General features: G+C 36.6%; 1 protein-coding gene across 5 annotated transcripts in view; it reads right to left on the bottom strand.

Annotated features, from left to right (window-relative positions):
* Positions 1-15,125, bottom strand: part of STAG1 (STAG1 cohesin complex component) — a 519,923-nt gene that overhangs the window by 84,758 nt on the left and 420,040 nt on the right. For all 5 annotated transcript variants that reach the window (XM_023538819.2, XM_064277281.1, XM_023538818.2 and 2 more), the window contains 4 exons: positions 14,276-14,379; positions 1,121-1,213; positions 936-1,025; positions 573-776 (listed from right to left, as the gene is read on the bottom strand). In XM_023538819.2, coding sequence (XP_023394587.1) covers positions 573-776; positions 936-1,025; positions 1,121-1,213; positions 14,276-14,379 — 491 coding nt within the window. The remainder of the gene's footprint in view (positions 1-572; positions 777-935; positions 1,026-1,120; positions 1,214-14,275; positions 14,380-15,125) is intronic.

Here is a 15,125-nt window from a genome sequence, read left to right as displayed (position 1 = left end):
TAATAGCAGAGATGTTTAAAAAACCAGTTACATGGATTAAAAAGAAAATCCTATCAGCACAGCTGACAGAGCATAGAGAGCTGCGGGGGTTCCAGATTGTCTTATACAGATTGGGGGAGAGGGGAAAAGGGAAATCACAAAGGTAATCAGAAAAACCACCAGTGGAGATGCTTGCTGCTATCTTGGACACACCACTGGGTGTAGGTGCCCCTTACAAGCATACTTAATTTGTATGTTCTGTTCATCACCACATCATAGTAATTCAGGAATATTAAAATGCAAATTAGGGCCCAGGAATAAGGAATGACAAAATTAGTTAAGAAAGTTAAACCTGAAGAATATTTTTCTTAAAAGAGAAAATCGTTTTTATGAAACAGACTATTTAAATGAAAATAAAGTATGACCAAGCTTGAACTTTACAGGATGCACAACTGCAATAATGCCAAGTTTTAAAAAAGGCATAGAATACATCTAGTAGATTTTATTTAAAAAATACAAACAATATGCACACTCATCTACCTTGAAAAATTATTAGCCAAAATTATTATATGGAAACATTAACTTAAACAGACCTCCTGCAGTAAGTCTTCCACAGAATGATTAAACCGATCTACAAATTCATCAATTAGCTGGCTTCGAGCTATGTCAACTCTGTTCTGAATGGTATATTCTTCGCTGCATAAGATGCTGTAGGTTTTACTACAGGCTTCTAGAACATCTGATTCTACATGTTTCTCCACAACAAACTTAATCTGCTTTAATAAAGCATCCAGGTGCTGAAAAGGAAAAACAAAAAACACAACAAAGATATTTAGATTAACAACAAAAAAGAAAAATTACCATCTGTGAAATAATAAGCCTATATATGATTACATTAAAATAAAACAATTAATAAAGTTGAGTATAATAGTAGTTTCAATTTCATAACATCTTACCTTTTCCATTCTACCAGTGCTATAGATTTCTAGATCAAAATACTGTGGGATCTGCAGCAAGTTTGCTACCTTCTCAGCATCTGCGGAATACTAGAAGAGAAGCGCAGAAAAAAATAATTATTTTCACAAAACAGTGTTATCAAACTCAGTGGCATATTATCACAAAAACGTAAATTAAAATGTACCTTTGATAACAACATAGGAAGTGTGATAATAAAATGCTCTGTCAATTTGTTTCTATCATCGATTTGAGTTTTCCTTTCTTTGGCAGTTAGCACCTAGAAAACAAACTCGAATGAGCAAAAAATCTTATAAATCTTAAATGTTACACAGAATGATAAAGCATCGTAACTGAGAACTTTAAAAAAAGCTTAAAAAACTAATTATTGAAACAAGTACATCTAGTTTTATGCAAATTTCTATTTAACACGCACTGGTTTTTTGGTGGCATAGTGGTTAAGAGCTTGGCTGCTAACCAAAAGGTCAGCAGGCCCATCCATCAAATACTCCTTGGAAGCCCTTATGGGGTGCTTCTACTCTGTCCTGTACGGTGGCTCTGAGTTGGAATCAACTCGGCTGCAAGAGGTTTGGTTTTTTTGGTTTTATTTTTACTTTGGAGCCCTAGTGGTGCAGCGGTTAGACACCTGCCTGATAACCAAAAGGTCTGTGGTTGAAACCACTAGCCACTCTGAGGTGCTCCGTGGGAGAAAATATAGCAGTCTGCTTCCATAAAGATTTAGTCTTAGAAATCCTATGGGGTAGTTCTACTCTGTCCTATAGGGTAGCTGTGAGTTGGAATTTGACTCAATAGCAATGGTGGTTGGCTGATTTCTGGTTTAGTATTTTATAGAACAGCTACTTAATTAAGAATTTCTAGATTTTAGACAAGTTACTAATTGTTTAGATTAAATAAACTTTCTATAAAACCACAATAGTGAATATAAAAATACTGGGACCAATGTGGAAATAATTTTTCTAGAGTTTTCATCTCAATGTGTAGCAGTGCCCTATGTGAAATGCACATGAAAAACCAAATCTGCTGCCGTCGAGTCAATTCCAACTCACAGGGACCCTACACGACAGAGGAGAACCACCCCATATGGTTTTCAAGAAATGCCTGGTGGATTCAAACCACTGGCCTTTTGGTTAGTAGCTGTAGTTCTTAACCACTACGCCACCAGGGTTTCCTAAACACACATTATTTTTTCTCTTAATATTGAGCAGAAAGGTAACTTTTATTCATTAATTTATTTTTACTGAGCTTTAGGCTAAAGTTTACAGCTCAATTTTCTCACACAAAAATTAATACAAATATTATGTGACACTAGTTGCAATCCATATAATGTGACAGCATACTTCCCCTTTCCACCCTGGGTTTCCCCTGTTCATCCAACTAGCTCCTGTCCCTTCCTGTCTTCTCATCCTGCCTCCAGACAGGAGCTGCCCATTTGGTCTCGTGTTATCTGCTTGAACTAAGAAGTACACTCTTCATGAGTATTATTTTATGTTTTATATAGTACAGTCTAATCTTTGCCTGAAGAGTTGGCTTCAGAAGTGGTTTTAGTCCTGGGTTAACACAGCATCTGGGGGCCATGGCTTCAGGAGTTCCTCAAGTCTCCGTCAGACCATTAAGTCTGGTCTGTTTATGTAAACACACTTTTTTTTTTTTTTTTCAATTGTGCTTTAGGTGAAAGTTTACAGGTCAATTCCTCATACAAAAATTTATACATACGTTGTAATGTGACACTAGTTGCAACCCCATACACTGTGTCAGCACACTTCCCCTTTCTACCCTGGATTTTCTCTTGTCAATCCAACCAGCTCCTGTCCCTTTCTAACTTATCCTGCCTCCAGACGGAAGCCACCCATTTGGTCTCATATATTTGCAGGAACTAAGAACCACCGTCCTCAACAGTATTATTTTATGTCTTATAGTCCAGTCTAATCTTTGTCTGAAGAGTGGGCTCCTGAATGGTCTCAGTTCTGGGTCAAAAGAGACTCCGGGGACTATGGCTTTGAAGGTTCCTCCAATCTCGGTTAGACACTTTTATGTGAATTTGAGTTCTGCACCATGCTTTTCTCCTGCTCAGCCAGGTACTCTCAGTTGTGTTCCCTGTCAGGGTGGTCATTGGTGGTGGCTGAACACCGTCTAGTTCTTCTGGTCTCGGGCTGATAAGAGCCTCTGGTTTATGTGGCCCTTTTGTCTCTTGGGCTCATATCTTCCCTGCGTCTTTGGTGTTCTTCATTCTCCTTTACTCCAGGTGGGTTGGGACCAACTGATACATCTTAGATGGCTGCTTGCAAGCTTTTAAGATCCCAGACGGAATCACCAAAGTGGGATGCCGGAAACTGTTAGGCCAGTAAACCTAGATGTCCCCCGAAACCATGGTCCCTATACCCCAGCCCCTGCTACTCTGGTCCTTGAACTGTTTGGTTGTGTTCAGAAAACTTAGTTTTTGGTTTAGTCCAGTTGTGCTGACTTCCCCTGTATTGTATGTTGTCTTTCACTTCACCGAAGATGATTCTTATCTACTATCTAGTTGAATTCCCTTCTCCTCCCTTCCCACCCTCATAACCATCAAAGAATATTTTCTTCTGTGTTTAAACCTTTTCTTGAATTCTTATAATAATGGTCTCAAACAATATTTGTCCTTTTGCAACTGACTAATTCCACTCAGCATAATGCCTTCCAGATTCATCCATGTTGTGAGATGTTTCAAGGATTCATCATTGTTCTTTATTGTTGCGTAGTATTCCATTTTGTGTATGTACCATAATTTGTTTATCCAATCATTTGTTGATTGGCATTTAGGTTGTTTCCATCTTATTGCTATTGTGAACAGTGCTGCAAAGAACATGGGTGTGTATATATCTGTTCGTGTGACAGCTCTTATTTCTCTAGGATATACTCCAAGGAGAGGGATTGTTGGATCGTATGGTTCTTCTATTTCTAGCTTTTTAAGGTAGTGCCAAATCAATTTCCAAAGTTGTTGTACCATTTCACATTCCCACCAGCAGTGTGTAAGTGCTCCAGTCTCTCTACAACCTCTCAGCATTATTTTGTGTTTTTTTTGGATTAATGCCAGTCTTGTTGGGGTGAGAGAGTATCTCACTGTAGTTTTGATTTGCATTTCTCTAATGGCGAATGATCCCGAGCATTTTCTCATGTATCTGTCAGCCGTCCAAATGTCTTCTTTGTTGATGTGCATGTTCATATCATTTCCCCCTTTTTTAATTGGGTGTTTGTCTTTTTCTTGTTGAGGTTTTGCAGTATCTTGAAGATTTTAGAGATTAGACCCTGATTGGATATGTCATAGCCAAATTTCTTTTCCCAGGCTGTAGGCTGTCTTTTTATTCTTTTGGTGAAGTCTTTTGATGAGCATAAATGTTTGATTTTCAGAAGCTCCCAGTTATCTAGTTTCTCTTCTGGTGTTTGTGCATTTTTAATAATGTTTTCTATATTGTTTATGCCATGTATTAGGGCTCCTAGGGTTGTTCCTATTTTTTCTTCCATGATCTTTATTACTTTAGATTTTATATTTAGGTCTTTGATCTGTTTTGAGTTCGTTTTTGTACACGGTGTGAGGTATGGATATTGCTTCATTTTTTTAACAGATGGACATCCACTTATGCCAGCACCATTTGTTAAAGAGAGTGCCTTTTCTGTATTTAATGGACTTTGGGACTCTGTCAAACTTCAGCTGCTCAAAGGCGGATGAATTTACATCTGGATTCCCAATTCTGTTCCACTGGGTCTATGTATCCGTTGTTGTACCAGTACCAGGCTGTTCTAATTACCATGGCAGTACAATAGGTTCTAAAATAAGGTAGTATGAGGCCTCCCACTTTTATCTTCTTCATCAGTAACACTTTACTTATCCAGAGCCTCTTCTCTTTCAGATGAAGTTGGTGATTTGTTTCCCCATCTCATTAAAAAATGTCACTGGAATTTGGATTGGGATTGTACTGTATCTGTATATTGCTTTAGATAGAATAGACATTTTCACAATATTGAGTCTTCCTATCCATGAACAAGGTATGACTTTCCACTTATGAAGTTTGCTTTTGGTTTCTTGAAGTAGTGTTTTGCAGTTTAATTTGTACAGGTCTTTGAAGTCTCTGGTTATATTTATTCCTAAGTATTTTATCTTTATGGGGGCTACTGTAAGTGGCATTGACTTGGTGATTTCCTTTTAGAAGTTCTATTTGTTGGTGTAGAAGAATCCAACTGATTTTTCTATGTTTATCTTGTAACCTGATATGTTGTTGAAATCTTCTAACAGTTCCAGCAGTTTCCTGTGGATTCCTTGGGGTTTTCTCTATAAACAGGGATACTTTTACTTCTTCCTTACCAATCTGGATGCCCTTTATTTCTTTTCTTTGCCTTACTGCTCTGGTTCAGACCTCCAGCACAGCACTGAGTAAGAGTGGTGATGAAGGGCATTCTTGTCTGGTTCCTATTCTCAAGGGGAAGGCTTTCAGACTCTCTCCATTTGGGATCATGTTGGCCGTTGGCTTTGTATAAATGCCCTTTATTATGCTGAAGAATTTCCCTTCCATTCCTACTTTGCTGAGAGTTTTTATCATGAATGGGTGTTGGGTTTTGTCAAATGCCTTTTCTGTATCAATGGGTAAGATCATGTGGTTCTTTTGTTTTATTTATGTGATGGATTACACTGATTGATTTTCTAATGTTGATCCATCCCTGCATTCCTGATATCAATCTCACTTGTATATAGTGAATTATTTTTTTGATATGTTCTTAAATTCTATTGGCTAGAATTTTGTTGACAATTTTTGCGTCTATCTTCATGAGGGATACTGTCTGTAATTTTCTTTTTTTGTGGTGTCTTTAACTGGTTTTGATATCAAGGTTATGGTGACTTCGTAGAATGAGTTCGGGAGTAGTCTATCCTTTCTAAACTCTGAAATACTTTTAGTAATAGTGGTGTTAACTGTTCTCTGAAAGTTTGACAGAATTCTCCAGTGAAGCCATCAGGGCCAGGGCTTTTGTTTGTTGGGAGTTTTTTAATTACCTCTTCAATCTCCTCTTTTGTTATAGGTTTATTTAGTTGTTCTACCTCTGTCTGTATTAGTTTAGGTTAGTAGTGTGTTTCTAGAAATCTGTCCATTTCCTCTAGGTTTTCAAATTTGTTGGAGTAGTATTTTTCAAAATATTCGGTTATGATTCTTTTAATTTCAGTTGGGTCTCATTTCTTATTTGGGTTATTTGCTTCCTCTCCTGTTTTTCTTTTGTCAGTTTGGTCAACGGTTTATCAATTTTGTTGATCTTTTCAAAGAAGTGGCTTTTGGTCTTGTTAACTCTTTCAATTGTTTTTCTATTCTCTATTTCACTTATTTCTGCCCTAATATTTATTATTTCCTTTCTTCTGGTGCCTAAGGGCTTCTTTTGCTGCTCTCTCTGTTTGTTTGAATTGTAGGATTAATGTTTTGATTTAGGTCTTTCTTCTTTTTGGATGTGTACATTTATTGCCATAAATTGACCTCTGAGCACTGCTTTTGCTCTGTCCCAAAGGTTCTGGTAGGATGTGTTTTCATTCTCATTTGAGTCTATGTATTTCTTTATTCCATTCTTGATTTCTTCTATAACACAGTAATTTTTCAGTAAGGTGTCGTTTAGTTTCCATAGTTTGTCTTAACGTATTTTGGAGCCCCGTCACTGGGTGCATAGATGTTTATTATGGTTATGTACTCCTGGTGTACTGAACTTTTAATCATTATATAGTGTCCTTCCCTATTCTTTGTGGCGGATTTTGGGCTTTAAAAACTATTTTGTCAGAGATTAATATTGCCACTCCTGAACTGTTTTGATTGTTGTTTGCTTGCTACATTATTTTCCACCGTTAGAGTTTTAGTTTGTGTCTTTTGAGTCTAAGGCATGTCTCTTGTAGGCAGCATACAGACAGATCTTTTTTCTTTTTAATATATTCTGCCACTCTTTGTCTATCGGTGCATTTAGTCCATTTACATAGGTATGAGTTTAGTGCTGCCAATTTGATGTATATTTTTGTGGTGTTGACAGTTTCTTTGTTCCACTTAATTTTCTGTGCTGAGTCGTTATTTACATGTTTTCATTGTTGTTGATTTTGTATTTGCTGAATCTTTATATTTTTCTTCTTTTTTATTTTGATGTGTCAGATTGTTAGTTTCCTTTGTGGTTACTTTAAATTTATCTCCATTTTTCTCAGTTTAAACCTGTCTTTTATTTCTTGATATCACCTTAACTTTCTCTTCATATGGAAGTTCTATAACTACACTATTTAGTCCCTCTTTTTTGGTTTAATGCTGTCATCTTCTACATACTGACATCTCTTTCTCCCTATTTTCAGTGTTTTAGCTTTGACTTATTTTTGTGACTTCCCTATCTGGGTTGATATCTGGTTGTTCTGTTGTGTGTTCTAGACTTGGGTTGTTACCTGGTATTACTGATTCTTTAACTGGGTGACTCCCATTAGTGTTTCCTGTAATTTTGGTTTGGTTTTTACAAATTCCCTTAGCTTCTGTTTATCGGGAAATGTCCTAATTTTGCCATCATATTTGAGAGACAGTTTTGCTGGATACATAATTCTTGGGTGGCAATATTTTTCCTCAAAGGCTTTGTATGTGTCATTTCATTGCCTTTTTGACTGCATGGTTTCTGCTAAGTGGTCTGAGCTCTTTCTTATTGACTCTCCTTTGTAGGTGACTTTTCATTTATCCGTAGCTGTTCTTAAAATTCTCTATCTTTGGTTTTGGCAAGTCTGATTATAATATGTCTTGGTAGCTTTCTTCTGGGAATCAACCCTGTGTGGGATTCAATGAGCTTCTTCGATAGATATCTTTTTGTTTTTTATGATATTAGGGAAGTTTTCTGCCAACAAATCTTCAACAATTCTCTCTGTATTTCCTGTTACCCTCCCTGTTCTGGACTCTAATCACTTGAAGGTTATTGATAGAGTCTCACATAATTCTTAGGATTTCTTCATTTTCTAAAATTCCTTTATCAAATTTTTCTTAAACTGGTGTCAAGTGCTTTATCTTCAATCTCACTAATTTTGAATTCCATTCCCTCAATTCTACTCTTATGACATTCTACTGAGTTGTCTAATTCTGAAATTTTATTGTTAATCTTTTGGATTTCTATTTTCTGTCTCTCTATGGATTCTTGTAGCCTATTAAATTTGTCGTTTTGCTCTTGTATAACCTTCAAAGATTCCTCTATTGCTTTATCTGAGTGTTCTTTGACTTGGTATGCATTTTGCCTGATCTCCTCTCCTGATCTCTTGAAGAGCTCTGAATATTAACCTTTTGAATTCTACCTCCAGAAATTCAAATGCCTTCTCTTCCTTCAAACCCTGGTGGTATAGCGGGTAACAGCTACGGCTGCTAACCAAAAGGTGAGCAGTTTGAATTCACAAGGTGCTGCTTGGAAACCCCATGCGGTAGTTCTACTTTGTCCTGTAGGATTACTATGAGTCAGAACTGACTCGACAGCAATGGGTTTGGTGATTTTTCTATCTTCCTCCAAGAGGTTTCCTGGTTTTTTGTTTTAGATGCTTGCTGGAGCCCTCGTGGTCTGCCTCTTTATGTGATGTGATATTGACTGTTGTCTCCAAGCCATCAATAAGTTATTACATTTATTTATGTTTGCTTACTATGTCCTAGCTTCTTGTTTTTTTTGATATGCCAAAATAGGCTGGCGGAATGCACATACTTTTTAAATCAACTTTTAAATTCTTTAAATTATATTTTTAATTCTACTTAAATTCTTTTTTTTTGGTGGTAAAAAATACATATAACACAAAGTTTGCCATTTTAACCATTTTTAAGCATACAATTCAGCAACATTATGCTCACCAAGTTGTGCTATCATCATCACTATCCATTTCCAAAAGATTTAAAGAACCAAAACCAAACCCAATGCCGTGGAGTCGATTCCGACTCATGGCAACACTATAGGGCCTGGGAGAACTGCCCCATAAGGCTTCCAAGGCTGTAAATCTTTATGGAAGCAGACTGCCACATTTTTCTCTTATGGAGCAGCTGGTGGGTTTGAACTGCTGATCTTTCAGTTGGCAGCTAGTGCTTTAACCACTGCACCACCAGGGCTCCTTCTCAAAATTTTTACATTACCCCAAATAGAAATTTAACACATCGTCAGCAATCCCTCTAATTCCTCTCTCCTAACAATCCCTCCCACTAATAAATCTTTTGTCTCTCTATATATTTGCCTGTTCTATACAGGAGCTCTCTTATCCTCAGTTTCGCTCTCTACGGTTTCAGTTACCCACGGTCAACTGCAGTTCAAAACTGTTAAATGAGTACATAGCAAGATGAAATCTCACCCCATCATTCACTTAACTTTTATTATAGTATGCTGTTATAATTGTTCTATTTTATTCTTATTGTTGATAATCTCTTACTGTGTCTGATATATAAATTAAATTTACTACAGGTATGTATGTATAGGACAAATCATAGTACGTACAGAGTTTGGTAGTATCTGCAGTTTCAGGCATCCACAGGAGGTCTTTAAATATATCCCCTGCAGGGGGGACTACTGTATATTTTATATAAGTGGGATCATTTAATACTTGTCCTTTTGAGTCTGATTTCACACAGCATAATGTTTTCAAGGTTCATCCTTGTCAAAGTATCAAAATTCCATTTTTTTTATGGCTGAATAATATTCCATTGTCTGTGTATACCAATTTTTTTGTATGATTCATCTGTTGTTGTCCACTTGGGCTGTTTCCACCTTTTTGCTACTGTGACTACTGCTGCAATGGACATTGGTATACATGTACCTGTTTAAGACCTTGCTTTCAAGTCTCATGGCTATATACTTAGTAGTGGAGTTGCTGGAAAATTGGACATTACATAACTCCTGATATGATGTATCAGGTGTATAAAAATCATTCTTGCCAAAAATCTATAACCTGATTCTGATGAAGCCTTTAGCACAAACTTTCAGATTACAAAAAATTCAGGATGGAGAGAAACAAGTAGTACCATGAAGTGACAATAAGAAAAACTTGGAGGGAAAAATATCAGCTCCCCCCCACTCCCATTAAAAAAAAAAAATTATTATTATTTTTTTTTAGTTGTTCTTGATTATTGGGAGAAGAATATTACAATTTTCAACTATAATTGTTGAAGCATATATTTCTCTTTTCAATTCTTTTTGTTTCATGTAATTTGGACTCTGCTGTTAGATATTTATAAATATATAATTATAGCGTTTCAATATGTTGAACCCTTTATCATTATGAAATGTCCCTCTTTGTCTTTAATAACATTTGTCTTAAAGTCTGTTTGTCTAATATTAATAACATCTCCAGCATTTTTATGATTCCTCTTTGCATGGCGTATCTTTTCCTATTCTTCTACTTTTAACATATTTATGTTCTTGAATCTGAAGTGTCACTGGTAGAAAGACTATGGATAGACCTTGCTTTTTTATCCAGTTTGAAAATTTCTTTCGATTGGAGTATCTACGATATTCATATTTAATTTTTTATATGGCCCCATTTACATCAGCTATTTGTTTCCTTTATGTCTCATATCTTTTTTGTTCTTCCGTTCTACCCTGCCTTCTTTTAAGTTGTTGTTGTTAAGTGTCGTTGAGCTGATTCCAACTCATACAGACACTATAGGACAGAGCAGAACTGCCCCACAAGGTTTTCTGGGCTGTAATCTCTATCGGAGCTGACTGCTAGGTCTTTCTCCCATGGAGCTGGTGGGTGGGTTTGAACCACCAACCTCTCAGTTAGCAGCCAACTGTGTAAACATTGCACCACCAGGGCTCCTTTCTTTTACGTTAGACAAACATTATTTTAGTATACCATTTTAATTTTACTGCCGATTTTCTCTTTTTGGAGGTCTGAGTGGTTACTCTAGAGAGTATAATATCCATCTTTAACTTATGACTATTTCCTGTTAATATTAAATTAATTCCAGCAAAATAACAATTCTGTTCCTATATATTTCCACTTCCCTTTGTTACTACCATCAGACATACTACATTTATGTGTTTTAATTTCACCACTACAGTGCTATAATTATTGCCTTAAATAATCTCATGCATTTTTAAGGAAATTAAGAAAAAAAAAATACATATCCTTTTATGTTGTTGATAGGTGCTGTCAAGTTGGTTCTGACTCATAGCAACCAAGAGAATGAAACACTGCCCACTCCTGTCCTATCCTCACAATCCTTGTTATGCTTGAGCTCATTGTTGCAGCCGCTGTGCCAATCCATCTTGTTGAGGGTCCTCCTTTTTTTTTGCTTACCTTCTACTTTACCAAGCATGATGTCCTTCTCTAGGGACTGTCCTTCCTGATAACACGTCCAAAGTATGTGAAACAGTCTTGCCATCCTTGCTTCTAAGGAACATTTCAGCTATACATCTTCCAAGATAGATTTGTTCGTCCTTCTGACAGTCCATAGTATGTTTAATGTTCTTCTTCAACAGCACAATTCAAAGGTATCATTTCTTCTTCAGTCTTCTTTATTCATTGTCCAGTTTTCACAAGCATATGAGAGGACAGAAAATACCATGGCTTGGGTCCGGCACACCTTATTCCTTAAAGTGACATCTCTGCTTTTCAACACTTAAAAGAGACCTTCTGCAGCAGATTCACTCAATGCAACGCATCGTCTGATTTCTTGACTGCTGTTTCCACGGGCACTGATTGTAGATGCACGCAAAATGAAATCCTTGACAACTTCAATGTTTTGTTTATCGCGATGTTGCTTATTGGTCCAGTTGTGAAGATTTCTTTTTTTTATGTTGATGTGTAGTCCATACTGAAGGGTGTAGTCTTTGATCTTCATCAATAAGTGCTTCAAGTCCTCTTCACTTTCACTAAGCAAGGTTGTGTCATCTGCATACTGCAAGTTGTTAATGAGTCTTTCTCCAGTTCTGATGGCATGTTCTTCTTCATACAGTCCAGCTTCTCAGAAAATTTGCTCAGCATACAGATTGAATAAGTATGGTGAAAGGACAGAACCCTGATGCACATCTTTTTTGATTTTAAAACATGCAGTATCCCCTTGTTTTGTTTGAATGACTGTCTCTTGGTCTATGTACAGGTAGCCTTTTATATCTACCCACATATTTATCATTTCTGGTGTTCTTCATTCCTTCTTGTGTATTAGAAGTATCATCTGATATTACTCGTTAAGAGTCTGAAGGACTTCTTTTAGTATTTTTTGAAAGGCAGGTCTGCTGGCAACAAATTCTTTCATTGTTTATCTGGGAACACCTTTATTTTGCATTCATTTTTAAAATATAGTTTTACTGGATGCAGAATTCTTGGCAGGCAATTTTGTTGTCTTTCAGCACACTGTATGTCATTCTACTCACTCTGGCTTTCACTGGTTTCCAATAAGAGGTCAACTGATGAGCAGTCAGTCACCAGATAAATTGTTTAAGATTTTTTTCTTTTTGTCTTTGGCTTTTGATAGTTTGACTATGATGTGCCTAGGTGTGTTTTTTATGTTTATCCTACTTGGGGATTTGTTAAGCTTCTTGGATCTGTGAATTGTTTTTCATCGAATCTGGAAAGTTTTCAGCCATTCAAATTTTTTCCCTGCCCCTTTAACTCTCTCCTCTCTGGGACTCTCATTACACATACTTTGGTGCACGTGATGTTGTTCCACACGTTTCTGAGGCTTTTTTCATTTTTCTTCAATTTTTTTCCCTCTCTGTTCTTCAGAATAGGTAATTCTTACTGATCCACCGTCAGGGTAATAGTTTTTCTACAACTCAAACCTGCTACTGAGCTCATCAAGTAGAATGCTAAATTTTTGTAACTATACTTTCCAACTCTAGTATATTAAGTTCTTCATTATTGACATTCTATTTCTTGTTATTATATTTTCCTGTAATTCCTTGAACATATTTACAAGAACTGCACTGAGTCTTTGTCTGCTAGACCTAGTATCTGGGCCTACGCAGACGTCGTTTCTACTTTTCCCCTGAGTATGGTCATACTTATATGTTTCTTTGAAAACTGGATGTTTTTTGAATAATGTAATAACTACAGAATTGACTTATTTTTCTTTCATTTAACTTAAACTGTGTAATCTGTCATCCCTGTGGTTTGTGGCCACTGCTGCCTCTGTTCAGATTTTTTTATTCTTGTTGCCTTTTTAGTCTGTCTTCTCAGGGGTCACCCTTGTGTTTGAATAGATTAGTGGTTAGCCAATGATTCAGACAGAGGTACTCCAACAACTCAATCCTATCAGGTTTCTCCTCTCTGCTGAGTGTTCTGTTTGTAGGTAGAGAGCACATTCAAAGTTCAGCTAGTTTTTAAGTTTGCCTTGACTTTCACTTTGTGTTGGGTTGTCCTGGGTCTCCTTTGCCCATGCATGTAGTTGCCCAGTCAGCCAGAGATGAATGAAGCTGCAATCTAACCCTTTCATTTCCTAAACCAGGATTTCCTAATTTAATTTCTGGCTGGTCTACTGCTCTTGTCAACTTGGACCATAACCTGAGAATATCCAAGCTGTGGGTTTTTTCTGTTTGTATTTACTGAGTTTGCCACTTCTAGCTGACAAAGTTGAACATTACTATCATTCATCCCACACTGAGCTCATCCCTTCTGGCAGGAAAACTGCTGATTTTTGTGGCTAGCACTATACTGGTAAACTACAGTTCTTGCCAACCAAGCTTGCGGGGTGTGTGCGCATTGTAACCCCAGGCAAAAAAGCTGCAGGACTCCGAAGCTCCAGCATTTTTTCAAAAATAAATGCATCTCAATTTGTTGTCTACCTTTGGTGAGTTTCCAGAACCCTAATATGGTTGTTTATGACAATTTTTTCCTCATTTGTACTTTTCTTTCTCCAGAGACAAATTTGCCGATGTCTTCATGCCGCCTTACCCTGTAGTCCTTCTGTCTGTGATTTTCTCAATTCATCTTTAATATCAATAAAAACCATATTATTAACTCTATTTTACAGGTAAGAAAGTTAAGGTACAAAAATTAAACAACTACCTGAAAGTCACATAAATGCTAAATGGCAGAGGTTGCAAACTAGGCAGTTTGCCTTCAGAGACTGCCCGCAGTTTTAACAGATATGAATATAAAATTTCTTAAAGTACTAAATAAATAGTATAATATAAGCAGGTACAGGTGCTACAGCAGCATGGAGGGAACAACCCATTTTTGGAAGCTGAGTATAGCAGACAAGATATAAAGATGAAGCACCACAGAATGCATCGTTTTAAAAAATTCCATGTTTATATGAATAAAAATAGCAAGAAAACTTTCAAATAATTAAGACAGGTTATTATATTAAAAGCCTTATTGTGACTTCTCACTAATATTACTTACTCTCTTGCCAGTACCCCTTCCGACTGGAGGATGTGCCTCAGCAGCTTGACGAATTGTACAAACCATTAGTTCTATGAGGGCACTCTCTTGGCGGTCAGACATTGCTAAGGTAAAACAAAACACATTAGTATTAATAGTTTTGCAATAACCATGGAGTAAAAAATGAACATTATTATGAAAAGCAACTGTAACAATACTGTATTACTAATAATTTTAAAGACAGAAGTTAAGGTATAGTATATTTTGCCTTTTTTCTCTTTGTAAGAATACATGCTTATTATCATAAGTCAAATAAGAAAGAGGTAAAGAAAAAAGGTAACTCCGATCTCTCCCAATACCTAGCTTCTTCTAATGCCATGCTTCTAAGTTAGGTAATTCCAATATTTTACTGTATTTCCTTCTACATCATTTCAAGGCTCAGAATACGGTCTCCTTTGTTCCTCGATATTTATATATATTTAAAATATTAACAACAGATTTTGAATATCTTTCAAGTCAATACATAACAATATGAATAATTATCTTGAATAACTACAAAATGTTAAAAGGAATCTATGTACCACAACTTAGTCAAACTTCTCCTAATAATGGTCAATCAAAATATTTCCAGAAGAGGCAGGACCAAAACAGCAGAATAGTTGAATGCTTCCTGTTGGCCCTTTTAAAACAAAGACTCGAAAACATGAATGAATTGATTATATATGAAAATCTAGGAGCCCTGATCATCAAAGACAAAGCTGAAGAGTCAGACTGAGTGGCAAGAAGGAGAGACAATTCAAAAGCAGCGGAGAAGTGCCAGTCGTGAGGTCGCTGGAGCCCTGCTGCTGTGTCAGCTGGCGCATGTAAGCTG

The sequence above is a fragment of the Loxodonta africana genome, chromosome 26, assembly GCF_030014295.1.
Source record: "Loxodonta africana isolate mLoxAfr1 chromosome 26, mLoxAfr1.hap2, whole genome shotgun sequence".
Taxonomy (NCBI): domain Eukaryota; kingdom Metazoa; phylum Chordata; class Mammalia; order Proboscidea; family Elephantidae; genus Loxodonta; species Loxodonta africana.
The sequence above is the reverse complement of the archived record's forward strand: the minus strand, read 5'-3'. Positions and strand labels throughout refer to the sequence as shown.